This window comes from Diadema antillarum, unplaced genomic scaffold (assembly GCF_040938485.1).
Source record: "Diadema antillarum isolate AM-2024a unplaced genomic scaffold, OU_Dant_1.0 seq00000400_RagTag, whole genome shotgun sequence".
Taxonomy (NCBI): Eukaryota; Metazoa; Echinodermata; class Echinoidea; order Diadematoida; family Diadematidae; genus Diadema; species Diadema antillarum.
Window position 1 is genome coordinate 1,429,496 of NW_027271391.1, and position 22,941 is coordinate 1,452,436.

Genomic DNA, 22,941 nt, shown 5'->3' on the forward strand with positions numbered 1-22,941 from the left:
CAATACTCAACTGTATACTATTCATCGTGAAGTGTGCTGTTTTGTATATTATGTTGTAGCGGGTTTGTTTGTTTGGGTTTTTTTTTTCCGTATTGCGCCCATATTGAAGCCGAATACAGTTGTACAATGTAAATCAAAGGAAATTTGCCTGTACGTGTGGTGTATTCATTTTATTTATATTCCCCAGTATGTGTAATGAAAATTTTGCATGGCATTCATAATGTGATTATATGGGACTCAATAAGATATCAACATTATCAGGTGCATGATAAGATCTATATTTGAAGTTTGACCAAATTAGCTACCTTTTGATGCACTTAGTGTATATGGGCATACACGTAATGACATCAACATCTGGGGGTGTTTCATAAAGCTGTTCGTAAAGACTGGTGATCAGTTCTTGTGCTGAATTATGGAAATTCTGATAAGTATATCACATCAGAACTGATCACCAGTCGCTCGTAAGTTGTTCGTAACTTTACGAACAGCTTTATGAAACAGGACCCTGGACTTGCTTTTGATTAAAAAATCGTTATAAAGTGGGCTCAAGAATGTGGCCAATCAGAAGCGTTGAAATTTAGTCACTTGTGCGTTCTTTATTTTTACGGTTATGCACGGGAGGGCAAAAAGTGTAACAACAAAAAAGCATTATGCATTTTCACGTAACAATCTAGATTCTTTAGCAGAGCGCACTCAATTACATAGCACGCTCAATCACTTGTCTTATCTTCACTGTACTAAACAATATCTAAGTTCGTATTCAGAATTATGCTTGGAACATTTCGTCGGGCATCTTGGATTTTGCGCAAGTTCTACATTTAGCTGACTGGTATTCACCCATGCATAAGGTAATGGAAAATCATTCATAGACCCATTTTATAAAACAAGTAATGCATAGGCTTAAGTTCGTGGCGTTACAACTTTTCAACATATACAATAATCTGTCTTTTAAACCTATTGTGTCTTCATTGTTATCCGTCACTGCAAAACTTGAAACATGTTTGCAAGACCTGAAAATGATCTGGTTCCATTCCAAGAACTGCTCCCATCATGACAGCACCCCTAATTGGTGCTGAAAAAATCAGTCGTTTCTCCATATTGTCCTATCACTCGACCAAAACCAGCAGGTTTCGTTTAATTCCTATTATAGTTAAATCAAAACTCTCAAAAGACGGCTCTCATGCGCAAACAGAATGCTCTGCGCCTGTTGCTATAGCAAGCTAGCCCCTTTTACACATTCACGGATCACCATCGCAGCTATCAGAGCACGAAGAGGGAAAAACCCCACTCCTTGGCTTCGTGACAAAATACTTTATTTCACTAGTGGAAACAAAATTAGCAGTCAGAAAAAAGAAGAAGAAGATAATATTCATGCGCCTAAGACTTTAGCCTTCCTAGTCAAGATAATCCTTTTAAAAGTCGAAACCATGATTATGCGTGTAATCTCGATCTCGCAAGCTGTGCTGAGCAGGACCAAAGAACTATTAAGTGGGAACACAAAATACTAATGAGTGTTGGCTTGCCGCAGAACTGCTACTTGGTTACAAAATGTTTTTAATCTGTTGTCTTATTTTTTTTGTTGTTGTTGTTGCTTTTCTCATAGTCTGCCTGAAGTTAGGGTGTTTTCTTTTTCTTTTCGTTTTTTTGTTTATGTGTCTTGCTTTGTTTTTTGTTGTTTTCGTGTTTTTTTTTTGTTTTTTTTTTGTTTCCGTTTTTTGCCATGGGCTCTTTCTGCGTCATGTTATCAGTTCTACCGCGCAGGGCTGTCTCCGGGCTGTCCCAGTAAACAGTCAAGAGGACTGTTTACAAGTACCCGTCCCGCGTACACTGTATTTCAATTTTGAGGGAAGCGCCGATGCGGGAAAGTCCCGATTTATCCATTGTGTTTATACAGCACGCCCTCTGTTGGTTCCAAAGTTCTGCCCGCGCCCGCCGTCGCCGCCGCGCCAACCCTGAACGTATCGCAAGTCCACCCATTGCCTAGACCGGCGGGTATGCGATGCATCGCGGTACGCTGTATTACGTGTATGCTACATTGTACACCGGATTATTAGCTGAAGGTAGAGACGAGCACCAGTGACAGAGGCAGGCGTTGGCGACTTTTTGCTGGAATTATTTAGCTTTGGTGGATGTTGTGGCATTGCTGACATACTGTTTCTCTGCATTTATCGTCAGAAATACCGGCGATCAGAAGGTGAGTATATTTGTTGTCTATTTAAAAAAGATATTCCTTTGTGTAAAAGCGAAATCCCGTGGAGTGTCACACACAGCAGCGACCACGTCCCTGCACACCCGATGGGGACACACGTCGCAACCTTCTCGGGTTACTTGCCGGGTGGATGATCGTCGAGAGCGCTGGAGCCGTATGCAGCTGTCAGTGCATGGGTATACCGCCTGGAGGGTTTGTGTATCCATTGTTGCCGTTGGTAGAAAATATTGTTGTCTGCCTGCGTTGGACAAGGTGGTTTTAAAGGCATAATTTACCATTTGCAGTTGAAACAAAAATCCAGCATTAGTGCTTCAAAATAGTTCTAAAATGTGAGTTAGGGATAGAAACAACCACTGTAGAAATTTGAATCCGTATAATCTATGCAAGTGTCGTTAGATACACAAAATGTGAACAATAGTTATAATAAAAATGTTTCAAGACTAAACCGTGTACAGTTACGGTGTATTGAGAAAAACACTGATATCTCCTTATATTTTAGGCTTTATTGCAAAACTTTTATATGGTAGGATGTTTTATGATACAACAGACCTACACATATGCATCAAATGTGATATCTCAAACATTTTTGAAATCACTGCTCCCAAAGGTAAACTGGACCTTTAAGACAGCCTGATGTACGCCCTAGTCTAACTGCGACAGCCGCCACACGCAGTGTGGCGGCTGCGCCGTGCTCCCATTTCAGATCTTCATGTTGAACAAACGGGTGCCTTTGCGGCGCTATATTTCCTTAAATTTTCAACAGAAACTACTAGGAATACTTACATGGGTCGATGAAACCTAAATGACTATCATCGGCGACTGTTTGAGGCATTTCATTGCTTGTGATGCACAAAATGATGTCTTATAAGCAGCTCACCGATGTTCACAGAATTCACAATCACTCGCACAAGCACACAGAATAGGGGAGCTCTCACATTAGCGAAACTGGGGGGAAGCCGCCAGGACCGCGCCTGGCGGCGCGGTCTCCGGGGCTAGCCCTAGTCATGCAAGGCTAGAAAGAAAGTAGAATGCCCCACCCATCCCCAAACAATAAACAAGCAAGCAATCAAACAAACAAACAACGCAGACCCTATTTTAGTCCCTAATTGAAAACGATGTTTGGGCAGATGCTAGCCTAGTATGTAAGTGTACATTAACCAGCCTCTTCCAGTAACCTCCAAACCAATATGTAGATCAAAATCAAATTCACACTGGTGTACATATCTAGAATCGTTTGTAGGCACAGACAGACATAAAAATATGCTTGCTGAGCCACCATAATACAATGTAATCCAGGGTTTTTTTGTTTTTTTTTAATACTCTATTATATTTCTTTGTCTGATCCAATGCGGATGCACTTTATTCTCAGATATGTTTGATTTAATCACAAAATTTTCATAATGGAGTTAATCTCTGTAAAGACAATCTTATGATGTGGTTTGGAAGAAGGGCAGGACACAGTACTTGAATGATCTTCAAGAAATGAATTGTCCTTGAAATAAAAGTGGGGGAAAAAAAGAAGAAACTAATTTACACTGACTGTATCAGTGCTCATTACACTAAAGTCAACTCTGAGTATACACAAATCAATGGTTACATGTATGTAGTGCAGGTTGAACAATTGGCTAAGTTGATAGAAAGTCTTTTTTACATTCATAGCCAAACTTGTTATTCCTGTGTATGGTAGTTCAGTTGAATGTCGCAAAAGTAGAATATCGTTAAAGCAGGTATGCATTTTCCTCTGTCCCATCATGATCAACTATTGTGTTGACTGAATTTCATTTGTAGTACACAGTGTTGCTTCATGTATTCTCATCTACAGTGTAGATGAGAATATTATGTACAAGGAGAGTTTAGGGGCCTAGACTAGCCCCGGAGACCCGCCGCTCTGCGGCGGGGTCCTGGCGGCTACCTCACAGTTTCGTTAAAGTGAGAATCACGAACAACTCCCTATTTCCACATATACGGCGACTTCACAAATAAACCATGGCTAAATTTCTATCATAGACACAGTGACAATAAAAAATGAAATATACATTACCCCATTGCCTTGGTTCTTCTCACCAATTTATCTGGAAACTGCAAAATTTTCCACATTTTTTAGGAGTAAGCGGCCTGCCCTAGTGGAGAGCTTTGCTGCTATTTTGAATGTGTATATCCATTAGTACACATCTACACATGCGTGAACAATGACGTCAACGTTACGGATGCTCAAGGATATGAATAATGCATCGTCGCACGGTGCATATAAGGTGAAATGAATATGCATCATGTAGCGAGCAATGCAGCTGTCAATGCACTGCACTGAATGCATGCTGTGCGCATGTGCAAGTGATTGTGAGTTTTAGTGAGCATTGGTGAGCTGAAGATATTTGCCTTGTAGTTGTAAGACAGTATTTTCTGCATCATAAGCAATGAAATGCATCAAACAGTCGCCGATGTGAATCATTTAGGTTTAATCGACCCATGTAAGTACGTTGTATTCCGAGTAGTTTTTGTTGAAAAATTAAGGAAATATAGCGCCGGAAGGGCACCCGTTTTGTACAACATTAAGATCTGAATGCAAAAATGGCGCGGCCCTAACGCTGCACGTTGGAGCTGGTTGCAGTTAGGGCCTAGACTTGCCTTATTACAACTACTGTACAAGCATGAATATTTGATATCACTGAGGATAGGGAATATTGATTAGGAAAATTACACAAAGTCATTGCCTTTTATACCGAAACCCTACCAAAAAAAGAAGAAGAAGAAGAAAAAATGTCTAATTATATTCTGTATGGTGTAGCCTATGTGCTACAATTGTCACTAATGTTTAATGCACAATGCACTGTCCTGGTGCCGTGTTTTTTTTAGACGGCGCAGATTGGGGACCCTATCCCTAAACCTAACCCTAATCCTAATCCTAACCCTAACCATCAAACCCTAACCCTAACCCTAACCAAAAACCCTAACCCAACGTTTTTCCCATAGGTTTAACACACGCCATGCCCCAATCTGTGCCGTCTTAAAAAAAAACGTGTCCTGGTGGTATATGTACTGCACACAACAAATGTTTCAGTAGTATGATTTTTTTTTTCAATGTATTTCAAAGCTTTGAGTACTTGAGCTTCTCAGGCACTAGTAATGTCTGGTCATATTTTTTTTTTTCTGTACCCTCTGGACACCATATGACTACAATGTGGTGAATATATTCACTGGGAATCACACATGTAGAGGTGATGTCTGCCAATTTTGAGGATAGCCAATTTAAACCCTGAAGTAGTATGCAATTGATGTGTGTATGTGCATTTGTGTGTGTGTGTGTGTGTGTGTATGTGTGTGTGTGTGTGTGTGTATGTGTGTGTCTGTAGCTGTATTTTTGATGTAACCCAATGACAGGGCCCCAAATGTTAATTGAAATACAAGCAGGGGATCTCGAGGCGTTGCGGTGAATAATATTGTCAGTGCCCTCATTTTCTCACAGCGTTCCCTCCTTTTCTCTCTGTCTCTCTGTCGAAAGGGGGGGGGGGGGGGGATTTAGACTGCTAAAAAACTTCATAGTTTGCATTTTATTCCTGAAACATTTGAGAAATTGTGTGTTATGAAAATTAAAGAGCACCGACGTCACACCAAAATGAATACAAGTCTTCACTGAAAGCTGAGTGCAAATGACATTCCAGACTACATGTACATCTCTGTCTTTGTAGCCTTTCAATCAGTATGCAACTAAAATATAAGCCATTTCGAAGTTAGCTCATGGGCACATAGGTCCAAATGACTTTTCTTTTTTTCTCATTCGGTTAGGGACGCTTCACTCGTTTTAGAGAGACATAATATGTAAGCTCTACAATGTACATAAGAATTTATGGAATTCATTGAACCTGTTCAAACAAAGAATGAACTTGCGTAGACCAGATGACCAGAATGATCCGTCAATTAACACAAATTGGGAAAGCATCCATTTCATTATTTTGCATTGGATGTATTGACAATCTCTTTTTATTGATATTGCCAAATACCACTTTTGCTGTCAGGTGGTGGATGTGCTGGCAAGCAGCATTTATAAGGATTACATAAATAATTATTACATCACAGATGCTTCAATCCCAGTGAATTTAAAAACCAAGATGCCTGTTGGTACGAATGACCTTTCTTCTGCTCATGCGCAAAGTGGAACTGCGAACTGGCTTATAGAATAGCCTGAGTACATACCGGTGAACTGTTGTATGCACTGAATTGAATTGTGGTATGAACTCTGTATACGTGTTGACTGGGCTGTTGGCTGCAAGAATTCTGTAAGTGCTTGATATTCTTCTCCTAATGGGGCCGCTTACATGTACAAGAGCCTGTTGTGTGCGCAATTTCCAATGCATTACGGAGATTCTCAAACATATTCCATGTTGGGCCAAACTTGGCAATACAACATACTGTATACGCCATATATTTCGCGAGTCTAAATTTTCGCGATTCGGGAATTCCTGACGATTTCGCGAGTGGTTAAATTCGCTATCGTGGAGTCCTGTACTAAACGGAGATGTGTACATCGGGCTCAGAGTCAATATTTTCGCGTGTCTTTAATTTCACGAATAGTGCCTGACTCGCAAAATTCGCGAAAATAAAAACCTCGCGAAATATTCGACGTATACAGTATTCTTCAGAAGTTATGATCCCATCAACATTCAAGTGTATTAGAGTACAGACTGAGAGATGCAAGCATTAAGTTATGAAGTAATGTGAATGCAAGGTCAAGTTGAGCTCCCCTCATCATTCCTGTATTAGAGGTTGAACTTTTCGAACCTCATCCAGGCATCCAGAATCAGAGCAAAAGTGGACAGGGGAAAAATCTCTGGACCATGCTTGGTTTGATAAGACTTTTGAGAAATTATGTCTTTTAGAGAAAAGCTATACTTTCTAACTACAGTATCATACAATAATACAACATGTGCATCTCAGTTGTGAAGCATGCTTGTAAACACTGTAGAAATGATTTTTTCAATACAAATGTATATAAATAACAATTAGAATGAAGTTATTTGGCTGCTTTTATTCAAATATGTGTTCAATTAACAGAACAGATTTTTGGCTGTTATGATATTACACTGGATAATGAGTAATCAAATGAAATTCATAGTTGGTGTAATGTATTTTACCCTTTCATCAGTAATCAGAAGGATATTGGTCAACAGATCTCCTGTGATGACAATTAATAAAGCATTAAGTGTTTTCACAAGTGCTTTTAATATTACATGCAAGTACAGTGTACCTACGTACACTGTACATTGTATAGAATATAATACTGTGATAAATGGAAGAATCTACATGTAGATTCAAACTCAGACTTGAGCTCTACTTGTACAGTTTTACATCCCCTCCTCCAGCACTGGTATATGACCTACGTTTTGTATGATATGAATTTAAACTGCATTGTGTCACAGTGGAAATAAAGTGCTTGCAAGCATGAAAATGCGGCCTGTTTGTGACTGTCTTGTCAGTTTATTTTCCCCCTATTATTGTGATTTGCTGAGGCATGTGCCGTGTTCACCCCGTAAATCTGATAGATTAAACCTGTGAATCAGATAATTCATTTCACAGCCGGGTGTGCAGTGCTCGGCTATGAGAAATCCGCATCGATTTTCCCCCTGATCCGTGTCAACTTTGGTTCGTCTCTGCTAAACCAAATGATGCCACTCTCTCGTGCGCGGAATGAAGATCACCCCTGAAAAAGGCAACATGTTAATCCAGCTAGCCTGTCATTCCAGGCTCATAAGTGTCCACAATTTCGTCTTCAAAACCCACATGTAAAGAACACTGAATGTCCTAAAAACTGTGTGAATAGATCCTTTTTATAGAGTTGTAAATTCAATACAATTCTTTCTGTGGATAACCACTGCTCATTTTAATTGAATCACATATTAATCTTTGTCCATAAGCAAAGAATAATTTCTGAGAGCGGAAATTGTGTGAAATTCTGTGCTCCAAGTATTCTTTGTTGCTTTTAAGCACAACTCTCCTTTTTTTTTTTTGGAGGGGGATAATTTTCCCAAATTTCTATCAACAGTTGAAGGTTATTTTTTTTCAAGCTTACTTTATGTAATGATGAGTCATGTCATTCCTTATAGATGAATTATTTTCTAATTCTAAAGAGCTACACCTTATCTCATCCAGAATGGGTTGCAAAGAATTTAATCATCCAAAGCTTTCTATTTTGTTTCATTGCAGTAGGGTATGTACACATAACTGGGGTGTTTTTAAATGTTTGAGGGCTATTTTCTGATGCACACCGAGTCTGGAGTGACCAGACTAACATCACCCCCCCCCCCCCCCCTCCACTTCTTTCGTGAGCTTTCAGCTATTCTATTCAGGCCATGTTCCTTAGCAACACTGTAGGATGTCAGAGCTTTGTTACCATGGAAACTGGGATGAATTCTTTTTCAACCCATTCATTCATTCATAAATGCACGTACACATCTTATATGGGCAAGATTTTTTTCCTCCCCCTTATCCCCAATGTAGTGGGCGTTTAATATGCTGTCTATGGATTTACTCCTTGTCATTCATATTAAGCCAAAATTGTTGGCAGAGAAATTCTTTTCCTGTCATGGTAATTTGATAATGATTGTAATTTTGCAGTGAACTTATCATCAAATATCCTCAAAATGTTGGTTGAATGCATTCAACTTTCAGAGGTCACAGTTTTTGCGTGTTTCTTGCCTACAAAATTTAAAGAATGTACACTTTTATGTGCAGGGAATAGTACAAAACATAATTCCAGAATTTTGCCATTTCAGAATTTGAAAATTACTTGGCATATGAGATATTTACCAATGTGTTATAATTACATTTTCAGTTCAGTTCAGTTTATTTTAATTTTCACAGGGGTCCTGCTTCAGCCAATGGCTGTTCTTCAACTGGTCCACCATGCTGATGGAAATGCATTGATTAATACATACAGGAATATTATAAAATGATAAAAAAAATGAAATATAAAGCTAAGAATATAATACATTGATAAGAATACAAAAGAGACCCAAAACCTACCCTCCCCACCACCCCATCCATTCATAGCAAAGTAATATACATATCTGTATTTATTTTTATTTACCAACTATATGCAATAAATAGAAAATTAAATGCCTTTCATAGTCCAACACCTAAGCACATCTTAAATCCAGCGAATTACGTATTTTTCAAGTACATGGAAGCTGATTCCATTGCTTAATTCTGTGTTTGATTACCTTTTCCAATACTCCAACCAATTGTTTGCATTTTATAGATAATTCTATTTTATGCAGGATATTTGTTTCACCCATTTCAACACAAATAATTCCTTTTGATACAATCTGTGATTATTTCAGCCTATCCTTTCTGTACTTGGCAAATTCAAAATCTTTTATGATGCTTCCAATGTATTTTTTTTTTAAAATTCTTTTGACTAATCTGTGGAAATCATGGAACACTGCATCCAATTCCTAAATGGTATTTCAGTCATTGTTGCTGTTTTTTTTTAATTACCGATATCTCCAATGCAAATGGAAAGACAAAAAAGTGAGATGTAAATGTATTCATTGTTGCTGTTGAAAAACTTTTGACGCATCAAGTGTCTTCTCCACTATTTTGGACAATGAATTTATAGTAAGACGATGACTCCATTCTAAGTGCTACCTACACGATAACTCCACACTTTACTCCACACGATGAGTCTGTTCTTAGTGCTTACTATATATTGGTGGTAATAATGCATTTAATCTCTTCTTTTCATCTTTTGTACTGGAACTATAACACATAGACTTAAATTTTTATCAAATGTCCAAATATGCACAGATACATACATGTACACACCGTATATCTGTATGATAGTGGAGAAATGGATATGATGACATCTCACATATCATGCCATGTGCCTGTGCATAATATCATAATATCATGATATCAAGAAAGAAGACTAGAAAAAACATAAAATATATTTCATACTGTGTATACTACTCATGCACACACACACGCACACACACTCACTCCGAAAGCACAAGGTACAGCTATACAAGCATTCCTGAAGAAGAGTGCCACCCTGGAGGTGTCAGACAAACCACCTGATAATTACCACCGGGGTACAAATTCATCCATCCTATCCTCCCGGCTTCTTTCTCCTTTCAAACCCCTCCTGCCTCACCCTCCCCCCCCCCCCCCCCCCCTTCATCCCCTCATCCTATTCTTGCTGAAGATGCAAAAAGATGAAAGGCAATTTTTGCTCCGTGATGCCATCATTTGATTCTGGAGGAGGGAAAGATTGAAAATACACGTGGGGCACGGAAAAAATTGGCCCGCAGCCGTGCCATCACTCAGGCTGCAGTACGATTTGCACGCTGTCATTTTGTGATGTATTTGCCAGGGGGAGAGATGCGCCTGGAGTTATAATAGCAAGGATGTTTTCAGTGAGGAGGATCTTGCTTCGGGTAATGTGAAGCTACAGCAGGGGATGCCTTACCTGTAGAGCTGGATGTTTGTGTTGAAACATTACAGCAAGTAGATATGATCTATTCCATCAATGGCATTCTTGTTGCTCTAACACAAATTACAGCCTGTCGGTATAGTGTCTGTGCACTGTAATCCTTAGCACATTCATTCGTGTATGCAGTGTAATCTGCACAGTACAATGGGCATAAGAACAATTGTATGATTATGTCACGTACATACATGTACACCTGCACACCTTTACATCAATGAGCGTGACATGTTTCACAAATACTGTAAGATCAGTACAGTACTTCATTATATGCTAATAATAATACAAGATCTGGAAAATGATAATTATTATTTACTTGACCGTACAATTGCAATATATTATAACATAGATACAGGGATACATGCATGAAATGTAAGGATATTGCATTTCATGAATTTTATGACATCACATCTTATTTGTAAAGCATATGAAAACAACTGTACGAAAACGGAAGTAGAGTGTATAATGCAGTCATTAAACAAAATGAACAAAAAAAAAGAAAGAAATAGAATGCAGTGAATATTTTGACAATTTTGATTGAGTGAGTGCCAATCACCAATTCCCCCTCTTCCCTTTAACTACAAAATTTGTTGGATATCGTAGTTGTAATACCCTGCTGGACGTACAGTACATACATGTACATGTATACCTAACAAGTGTCTTACATCGTCACAGCATGAATCATAGAATTACAAACAAAGTTTTGGCATTTTGAAGTTAATGCAGGCATCGTGGAGAAATGCTTGATATTTAGCAGGCTCTACGAAGAGAGACTACATGCAGATTTCTACAGGTTGTGATGTTTTTTATATGTGTGTTTTGTGTGTGTGTGTTGAATTGTGTGCCAGCTTGAGCTGTGTTGTGTGCTACTAGCGTACATTGTTTTCTTTCTCAATCAATTTCCCCTAAAGATTAAATTCAATATACCTATACCTGGTTGCTGTCAATGGCTGGCTGGCATGCTCCATTGCACCCAGAGGAATTTCAAACAGTCAAGGTGTGAGGGTTTTATCAATGTCAATATTGACACAAAAGTGAAGTAGTCTTAGATTTCCTAACCTTGATGTCGTTACTGTTTTCTTTCTATGCTAGCATCTGAATGTGGAAAAAGAAATTGTAATCCTAATGAGCATTCTAGATGAAGTTCACATTTCTGACATTTTGTTGACCCTTGTCATAAGTTTGCTTCTGTAAATGCAAAAATTTTCACAGTGGCATTTATTTTTGCATATTTTGCCTTACATTCGGCTTGCGCGAATTTTAAACCCATGAAAATATCTTCACAATTTTTATCTAGACATTTCAATTAGGTTGGCAATTTTGCACAGCATGAATTCAAGAACCAGCAAATATGTTTTTGTGCCACTCAGCGCGAAAACTTAATCGCGCCAAAATACCGACGTTTACAGTATTAGAACTAAAGAGGTTCTTTGATTCATATATTTTCATTACAGTGTTCCTTGTGATAGCTGTCGATGAATATGAACATAAACATGTTTCATAACTGAAGTATTGTGTAGTATTCGTTTGAATAGACTGTTCTTTGTATACCAGGGAACTGTTTTTTTTTGTGTGTGTCATGCAAATTTTGAGTAGCTAAATTGATAGAGATAGCGATAATTTCAAAGTGCCTTTTATATGGCATGTGATTGTTCTCAATATCACAGTGAGCAAAATGATAATTGCACTGATACTAGATTAATGATATTGATCACATAATACTTACGTTGTATGGAATTGATAATAGTATTAATATTATATTGTTATCACTATTATTGTTATATTTGTTTTCTTTAAATGTTATAAGAGAGACAAGAAGATTAAAAATGATAACACCCAATGGCCTGGAGATAAGGCTAGATGGATGCTGGGGTGTGGGGGGGGGGGTGCGCCTGGAGGTGATGATTGGATAGGATTTGCTATTCCTGAGATTGTACATGGTCATTGCCTTACATATTTTTCTGCAAATAGATCATGTATAGTATTACGGAGAGATTTATTCAGTCTGGAAGATGGATTAAGAAGGTTCTTGCGCACTAGACATAGCACATTGATTATTCATTTATAATCTGCACAGGATTATCTTTTTCATCTTTTCCCCAGAAAACTGCTCATTAATCAGGTACTCTGAGGACATTGTAGTTTCGGATTATGAATTTGTGTAAACAGGTGCCTAGCATAATATCAAGGTTTTCGAAAGTAATGATTTTTGTTTTGTTTTGTTTTTTACCATTGTGGTCAAAATGTATAGAATATATGAATAGTGGCTTCATTTTGTAAGTTGGTTTTCTGTTGGTTTTCTATTTCTTCTGGTTCATAAAGACATTCCTTGCTGCCTCAGTTTTTAAAGCAGTTTGAATTTGCAGTCAGTTTTGTATGCCTTTGTCTCCAAAGAGTGCTTGAGATATCATATTAGCCTGTTCTTCATCAGCCATATTCCAGCCATACTTGTAGATGATAGTCCTGTGTGTGAGGTCAGGGTCAAATGTCATCATACTTTGACTGAAGATGCTGTTTTCAGCTTTATCCTCAGCTGGGAATGTACAGAAGTCATTTTACCTCCGCCTTATGTTTTCATTACCGTTGGTTTGGTTGTTTGTTTATTTGTCCATGCGCACGGATTTGGATGAAACTTACAGGAAAGCTTGAGAATGACACAAGTAACATATGATTAAATTTTGGTAGTGATCTGGGAATTTTGGGGGAATTTGTTTATTTATGGGAATCCAGCATCTGCTTGGAGGAAAGTCAAATGATAATATTCAGTATCATCTGTAGCTAGATATGAATGCGGTAATAATCATCTCATTTGAGCCAAAGGGTCTCAAGGTCAAACCTTTGTCACTGGTTGAAGTCATTGTACTTTCCATCTAATTGTAAAATGAATGGCCATAGATGCAGCTAATATATACTGTAATCTGAAAAGGCTGAGACATCTCTATGAAGTGTCCACTGATCGATGAAGTCATATACATGTAAAAGCAGCTGATATTATTGTCTCGGTCATTGATTTGCCAAGAGCAGACAAGCTTTTGTGCTGATTAATGTACATGATTAAACACAGTCCTCACTGGAGTACAGCTGTCATATGAAATAATCCAATCTTGGTGTGAAAACACAGTGTGTGTACTGCCGTATTTTGTGCAGGATGGATGTATTCCTGATATGATCAGCGGAAAGGAATACCCCACAGGGGGATGACGGTGCATAGTGATGAACCTTCGGACAATGCCTTGGATGATTTCAAATTTCAGTAATGTTGTGCCAGGTACAGATGTATATGTGTGGAATTCATCATAATCAGTTGGGGATTAGTTTGATAGAAATATGCCTACGTATTCTTTCACTTTTATGCCCCAATGAAATCCTTCCAATCAACACAATATTCTCTAATACTTCAGTGTCATGCTAATCAACACTGTGTACAATGTAGGTATTATTCATCTTGCATATTGTGTTTTTGTATGGTAATGCATGCATTCATGCATACAGTATAGTTCATTTGCATACATGTTGAATTTTTATACACATAGCTTGTCCTTGATGGTGTGAGAAAATAGATGAAATGTACCATGCATTCATTCATTCATTCATGTCTGCATTTATCAGTGAAATCATTCATTTGTGTCTTTATGTTTTCATTCATTCATTCATTGATAATGGCATGATACTGTATGCCTGGTTGGGATGGCGTCGAGGCTCCTGTATAAGTACAGCAGTAATCTGGGGCCAACCAGGGGGGATATCTCTCACCTGTCTTCCAGGGTGTGGATGGTGGTCCACATCAACGTGGTCCATTTTCGTATCCTGTTCTTTACTCAAAGAGGAGTAAGATCTATTACATGCATGAGTTATGCCTCTCCCACACACATGATACATGTACAGTGTATGTCCTATCTCTAGTTCAACTTTATGCAAGGACTTGATTGTACTGGATGAGTCAATGTGTCCAATACCCCTTTCAGTATCCTCCTCTGGCTCGGGCCAGGCCCGAGCTACTTGTTATAAAAGTCAGTGTCATTGTGCAGGTGCATTGTACCATTTGACCCAGGAAGTAGAGATCAACTATAATTCATAGAGGAAAATATTGGACATTGACATAGGAAGCCTGGAGATATAAACTCATTTCAAAACGGCTTCGTCATTTTTGTCGAGCCCATTGGAGGTGCGGGGAGACTATTAAGGATCGCCTATGGCATCTGTCCGTCCGTCTGTCCATCGTCGGTCCGTAATGCTACAAAAACTTGAATAACTCTCTACTGAGGACTTCAATTTCAATCAAACTTGGAGGGAAGAGTGGTTATACAAAGTTACACAGTTTACCAAACATGAAGGTCACCTCAAGGTCAAAGGTCACAGGCAGGGGTCAATGAACTTTAGGACCCAATGTTAAGTTTTTACGGTGCGTTTTGATTGTTGCTCATAACTTTTGATGTCTATGTCCGTTTGTGACCAAACTTGGATGGTTGATGTCCCTTGGAGAGTTGAAGGTCACCACAAGGTCAAAGGTCACAGAAAGAGGTCAACAAACTTTTAGGGCCCAATGTTAAGTTTTTATGGAGCATTTCGATTATGGCTCATTAAACTTTTGATCCCTTTGTCTGTTTGGGACCAAACTTGGATGGTTGATGTCCCTTGGGAAGGTGAAGGGCATCACAAGGTCAAAGGTCACAGACAGGGGTCAACAAATGGGGCCCAATGTTAAGTTTTTGTGGTGCATTTTGATTATGGCTCTTTAAACTTTTGATCCCTTTGTCCGTTTGTGACCAAACTTGGATGGTAAATGTCCCTTGGAGAGTTGAAGGTCACCACAAGGTCAAAGGTCATAGGCGGGGTCAATGAACTTTCGGGAGTTAGAAAAACATTCATTTCTTCTACGCGAATGGGCGAGACACATTTTGGCACTTGCCTTATCTACTTCACCGAAAGGTGTTTGTGGCTGAGACGTGTTTTAAATCACCCTTTTATTGCTGTTTCAAGTCTGCGTTTCTAACCACAAACGAAAACACAGACTTTGCATTTATCTATTGCCAGAAAGTGCCTCAAACATGTTTGAAATGGTGATTATACTTCAGAAAGTTTTTAGATAAATGCACCCTCTAGAAGAAGGGAATTGGTATTGTAAATGCTGAACAATATCTGATGAGCTTTGATGGTTTTTTTTTCTCCTTAATGGCATTGTCAGGCAGAGAGAGGGCGCTGGTGGTGCCACAACGAGGCCATTTTCATGACTCTGCTGGACGATTGCTGCACGGAGCATGACACCATGCCAGCCACTGACGGGTCAACGGAATCTGGTCAAGGTGAGGCTTGTCATCCAGCATGGTCAACCAACAGATGTTAATGAAGTGATTATCTATGTCAGGGGCTGTCTCAGAAGCCCCGTTGTAACAATGCCTTTCATACTTGAGTTACCGCGACAACGTCCGGTACATATAGCGTCCAATAATTTTGTTTTACCCTGCGTGTTAAGATAGTCCCTGCACAATGTTGCCTCGACGTTGTTGCAGTAACTTTTGCAAAATTCTACCCTAGCCAGCTACAAAGTGTAAAGTTATTACCCTGGCATTACCCTGACATTACCTTGACAACCCGTCTATTAGAATGCATATATGCAATAACATTCATGTAATACACTCAACATGCATTGAAGTATGGTTGACAATGTAAGCTGTTGTGTTAGCAGGGAAAGATTAGACATGTGGTATTTGAAGCCAGCTGGGTATATTTATTGCTGCTTCTAGAGATTTCAAGTGTTCCCCCAAGAAAATGAGTTACATTAGGTGTAACCATGCACTTTCAAAGTGATTTGGTCTCCTACTTCAATATTGCCCTATTGGTGTTTCTTCATATCATACCCATTGTATTCTCTTGAAAATTGTCAGTTTTCAAATGTGCTGGGCAGTGTAAGATCAATTGCTGTTTAAATGGATGTTGTCTGAATATCATTAATCTTTATTATACTTGACTTTCTTCTCATCATTGGCCACTGAGTACAGAGATCTTTAGACTGTCCAGCTCTTGTTTCTTCAAAAGTCTGTGGCTGCGTTCACATGATTTATTATCATCATGTTTTTTGTCATTTTAGTTGTGATAGAGAGTGTTTTCCTCATAAAGCCAAAATTCACTGTGTTATGTGATGTAGCATCATCTTCAAATGAATATACAGTACACAAATTGTACTTGCAGTCTCTATCCTTAATGTGAAAGGGCCATCCAGGGGAAAACTTTCAGGTATGAAAGGAGAAATGATTGCACAGTGATGCGATGTAGTTATGATGACTTATAGCCAAATCCACGTACAGAGATCCTCTAAAGATGCGTCAATGATGATGAAGGATCCTCGCTTGGATGCTCTCCCTGACTCCACGATTCATCATTTAGCTCTTTTTCCTTCCACTTTTAGTTGATATGGATCCCTGCAGTCCTTTTTGGCTCCACCTTCAGAAAGAGAGAGAGAGAATCAATTTGCAATTTGAGAGAGTGTAACCGTGTATATGTGTTTGTGTTTGTGTGTGTGTGTGTGTGTGTGTGTGTGTGTTTGTGTGTGCTGTGATATTGGTAATTAAAGTGAGGGTGGGGGCGAGAAAGGGAGGAGTAAGGAGAATAGAGTAAGAATTGATTATATAGTATGTCTAAAGTTTGATGCTTTTTTGTGGTAAGGAGAAGAATTTGGTTTTATTTCATTTTCATTTTCTTTATGGTAAAATTTTATTCAATGACAATTCATCATGTTATATTTCACTGATATATTAGTTGTAGTTTGAAGTATACATTCAAGATGAATATTATGGTATCTTACCAGTGAAATTGAGTAAAGATGACTGAAAAACACACACAAAAAGTGGATATAGCCTTATATCTTTCATGCAGATGGGGTTTGGAAACCTCTGGAAAGTAGTTGCCTTCTCTTGTAAAATATGGTAAATTTCAAACAGAAGGACTGAGTAATTGTATAAACTGAATTTTCTCTTTATTCATGAATTACATGTCAAGTGAAAGAGCTGTCTTTTCTTGTTGTTAAGGACAGTTATTAACATTTTGCGTTTAAGGCACCTTCAAGTATAATAATGGCAAGAACCCAACATAATCTCACTTTTCACATCTTTACTGATAAATTGTGCCAGGATATAAATTCTTGCTGTTGCACTTCTAAATCACAGTGAGATTTGGTAGAAATTAAGGTCAGATTTGCTAGAATTTAAGATAAAATGAATGGAGGGATACAGTCCGGAAAGAGTACAGCCCCTATAGATCAGTGCACATATGCCAAAGACTGAATCCAACATCGTCTGTACGTGCCATTTGATTCCACTGTCACTCTTATCAAGTTATCATACTCAAAAGGTCACACTGCCATGCAGAATGACAATGAGAAGCAAATTCTGGCCTTTTTTGTATTTTCTGAGATGTTCGTGATGTTACTGAAGGCATAATTTCATCTTCTAAAGGAATAAAAAGGGGGATTGTGAGGTTTCTGAAATCATATTTTGACAACAGAATAAATATCAATGATTTCCCAAAGACTCTGTATTGGAATAACACGAGTCAATGCCGAAAAAACATCCCACACCAGATGCACTACATGTTGGTGTATGTAAACTGTAATAGAGAAAATAATTTTATTTGGCGTTATGTCGATGTAACAAAGAGAAATACAGTAATTTTATAGAAATTAAGGTCACATGCTCTTTCAAGAAAACCCAGATGCACTGCATATTGTTGTACATGAATGTAGAACAACAACAACTGGAAGATGTCAGACATTTTTTTTTTTCTTCTTAATGGACACTCTGTGTTTAATAAGTGTTCCTAACGTTGAAGAGCGGTGATGGTATAATTTTCGTCCTTTTGTTCCCTCCTTGGTTGGTCCAGAGGCCATCGATGCAGTGGTAGGCAGCCTAGAGATGCTGGAGAACTCCGCCCACGCCTGTAGCGTCGACCTCCTCTTCCTCCGGGAGGTCATGCAGAGCAAGCTGATGCAGAATCTGATCAAGGTAAGAAACAAACAAACAAAAATAAACTAAATCAGCAGTGACACCCATATCAACTGGAGAGTTGTCCAAAAATAGTTGATGGCTCTTTTTCTTTAAAAAGCCTATGAAACAGTGACAGAAGTGAATGCGTAAATAAGGAATCGGAAATAGGTGAGCGTTACATTTGGGGCACCAGAGTATGGCGTCAATCTCATAGTCCTGTGGGAAGTCATGCCGAGCAAGTTGATGCAGAATTTTGATTTGGCGAAGGGAAAAACGGGATGAATAACAACAGCATGGCAAAATTTTACATATGGCGACAAGTTGGCCAAAAATAGTTCAGTAGCTCTTTCTGAAAGCCCAACGCAACATTAATGGCTGTGAAGTGAATGTGAAATGATGTGATGTTGGGGCGGTTTGTTTGGTATTGATCGTATCCGAGTATAGCATCAACACCATCCTCCTGTGGGGAGTTATGCAGAGCAAGTTGATAAAGAATTTTGTTGAAGTATAAAACACACACACACACACGAAACAAACCCACAATTGAAAGATCCCACCGGATAAACAGCAACAGCTCTGGCAAATTTGCAAGAGTAAAGTCCAAAAATAGTTCAAAGCTCTCTCATGCTGAAAGCCGATGCAAAATTGACTGCGAAGTGAATGTGAAATGATGGAATTGGAGGACAGCGGGTTTTTCTATTGATAGTATCGGAGTATGGCATCGACCGCATCTTCCTGCCGAAGCAAAGTGATGTAGAATCCTGCGTTGGTGTAAGAGGCAACGCAGCGTGTCAAATTTAAGAAACGACATTGACAACAACAACAACAACTAGAACAACAGGGAAATACTGTTTATGGCCTTCTAGCTGTATATAGACCTATTCACAGTTTCGAAACACTTATGTCGGCTAGAACTGGGGGCTTCCAAAATAAGACGAAAAGGCCCTCATTGAGTCAGGTGCATTGCTGTGTCAGGACATTAATCAACTGTACTTTTGAAACAAATATGTGCATTCAAAAGTACAGCGCTGTTATCATAGCAGCACTGAATAGGGTCATCCCTCCATTGAAGTGCCTATTTTTATGTTATACTGTATACGCCAAATATTGTGCAAGGTTTTTATTTTCGTGAACTTCGCGAGTCAGGTGGTATTCGCGAAATTACAGACACGCAAAAATATTGACTCTGATCAAGCTGTGAATGTGACGTAAGCATATATTCTCCACGATCGCGAATTTAACCACTCACGAAATCGTCGGGAAGTTCCAATTCGTGAAAATTTAGACTCTCTATTTATATGGCGTATACAGTACATAGTATATCTTTGTTTGTATATCTTTTTATGACGGAAAATAAAAACAATACAGGACAATATGAGAATGAAACCAACAATGATTTTTTCCATGCTCTGCATTGTGTACATGTCCAACTTCCTTTGAAGGAGAAAGAGAAGGAAAGAGAGATAGATAGATGGAAACAGAGGGAAGGAATGAAAGACAAGAGGACAAAATGAAGAGTTTGAAAAAAAATAAACTTCACTGTAACTCTGACATTTTGGTTTAGTTGAGGTATTTGTGATTAAATCTGCTTGAAAACAAAGAAAATTTGAACAAAATATTGGATATTTTTAATCATGACTTCAAGAATATTCCTTGTTCTGTTTCAAGTGAGGTATCACTGGAAAGGTTTTAATTTGCTCTATCCAATGATGGACTTACTTTAAAATGTTCAAAAACGGCGCTCAACCTGTTTTGGAATCAAACTCTTCAAATGTATCATAGGACAGTCTTGAAATGTGGTGCCTCCTCTTGTAGTTTTTTCCATTCAGGATTATACCCATACTGTTGCCCTCTGTAAAATTCAGTAGGCTGTGTTCAACGTTGTGAGTGCTAGAAAAAAAATGGATGCTGTTACTACTTGATCGGAGAATGTGGATCGTGTGTGGTGTTGATACCGACGTGTCGCAGGGACTTGCCAAATGAGCCCATTAGGAAAAGGAGGAAGAAGAGGAGAAAATTTGATCCCATGTACTGTGTCATGGCATCTCTGCACACCCATTCAAATGCAATCAATTTTCTCCCAAATTAGTTGATGCAATCCAATCGTGGGTTGCCACGGCAACGCAGCAATTGCCCAGCGTCTTGCGTCACAGAGGTTCCGTAAGAATGAGTGCTGGGTTAATATGATTGTAGCTACAGGCATTCCATGTGTACAGTACAACTTTCTCTCCCTCTCTTCTCTCTCTTCTCTCTTACTCTTTTCCGTCAAATTTTTTCAATGATTTTGCAGAGTGTAATATATTCCCAGTAGAACAGTAGAAGCAATAACAGTTTAAGAACTGCTTGTAATACACTATATATATGATTATGCCATTCTTTCTCTACTATTTCTCATCCCATATTCAGTATTACCTTTAATACATTTTGTGTGAACGAGGCACATGTAACTGCACCCATGTATACAATTTTAACAACATCATCAGAAAATTTTTGTATCTGGTGGCATTGGACACAAAAGGTGTATTTTACACCAGAAATGTCACAGACCAAGATAGGCAGGCTTCAGATGTTGAAAAGGGAAATTTCTAAACTGGGATGAATATGAATATCAAGTGGTTAGTGCCAATATGAGTATAAATGACTATCACAATGGTTTTAATTCAAAAATATATTGAAGACATACGGTACCTCTAGAAATTAAAAGCAGATGAAGTATATTGTGAAGTTGTTATTGCACGATAAAAAAAAAAGTTATTCTCCCAGTAGTCAATGTTTCAATCCCATATTCTCGTCTGCACAACATGTTATCATTCTCACCCATGACAGTAATTGTAATAAAAGATAAATCTAATTTCAATTCTGTAGCTAACCATGATGGTGGAGCTTTTGATTACTCTTAAGACAACTTTGTCCACTTGATGAAGTGAACATGTACATGTATTACTGCTCTATGTAGTCTGTGGACTGAGAAAAAAAAAAGTATATTGTGCATCACATATTGGCACGAGACACTGTATAGCACAGCCCTGGAACTCATCGTGTACACAGAGTTGATTTGGCTGTACAATTCAATTTATCAATTGCACGATGAACCGTAACAGGCATTCTAGACCATCTTCACTGCATCAAAGAATTTGATTTGCGTGAGAAGATGCGCTAAAAGGACAGTGCAGTGAAGTGAAAGCAATATTGGCATCAATAAACTGTGGATGGATATTTCTGTTTTATATGGATCTCTTTTAATATATGATAATGTAAAATTCATACCAATATTTCTCATGTTGAAATCTCTGTGAATTTCTGAAAGTCAGTGTTTCTATATAAGATGTATTCCATGTACGTTTACACAATATACAAAATGAAATAAAATGTTGTCACATATTCAGTACCCTAAGATAAAAATTGACAAATTTCATATCAAAGAATTGCACATTTTGAGAGAAGAAATACTGTATAAATGTATGAATTACCAGAGTACAGAAAGTGAGTCATCAACTCATTGATATCAAATAGATCTTGTCAGTGACTGACATACAGTACAATACAAACATTACAGAGGTACTGTATGGGGTTTTGAAAATTGATATTTTTGCAATCTGGTGTAGTGCTATACTTCTATTTCAAAGGTGTCATTCAGCTCATGTGTGCTTTATAGCCAAGGAAGGTGAGAAACCAGGGCGTGTCAGTGGTCCACCAGGGGGGTGGAATGACCCCCAAAATATTTGGTGCGTGTGACACACATGGTATTACCCGACCTCCGGTTGCACACCAAGTGGTATGATTGGTATGTAGGTGGGACAAGATTTATTTACCAGGAATCTGTTCATGACCCAAGGGACTTCGAGATGTTTAAAACGTGCTGTATGATTTCACATCCTTGCACGCACACGTATATATTTGTATCATGAATCTTCACTTGAGGCTTTTGTGTGCCATACAAATTGAGCCATTACGTGTACATGCACATTAAGAAGAGCTATCATGGCTCAGTGGGTGAGACTTCAGACTATTAATCGTGAAGTTCTTGGCTCAAGTCCCCTGGTTGCAGAAGTCATGCCCTTTACAGTTGTATAGGTGAAGCACCTTGTATTCATTGCCATGTCATTCTGACGGGACCTCTAAGAGAACAAGTTGCTCACATGAGTGGGATTTACTTAAGTACACTGACGTGAATTAGCGTGATAAAAATCTCCAGATTTGCATTATGATTGAAATCTCGAGATTTTTGCCTGTGTGCATGGACACAAGTAACCCCTAAATTGCGCAATCAGCAT

General features: G+C 38.5%; 1 protein-coding gene across 1 annotated transcript in view; it reads left to right on the forward strand.

Moving 5' to 3' along the window:
- Positions 1-2,060: 2,060 nt before the first annotated feature.
- Positions 2,061-22,941, forward strand: part of LOC139732119 (protein PALS2-like) — a 55,505-nt gene continuing 34,624 nt past the window's right edge. The window contains exons 1-3 of the mRNA XM_071642985.1: positions 2,061-2,194; positions 15,874-15,991; positions 18,564-18,685. Coding sequence (XP_071499086.1) covers positions 15,916-15,991; positions 18,564-18,685 — 198 coding nt within the window. The 5' untranslated portion in view covers positions 2,061-2,194; positions 15,874-15,915. The remainder of the gene's footprint in view (positions 2,195-15,873; positions 15,992-18,563; positions 18,686-22,941) is intronic.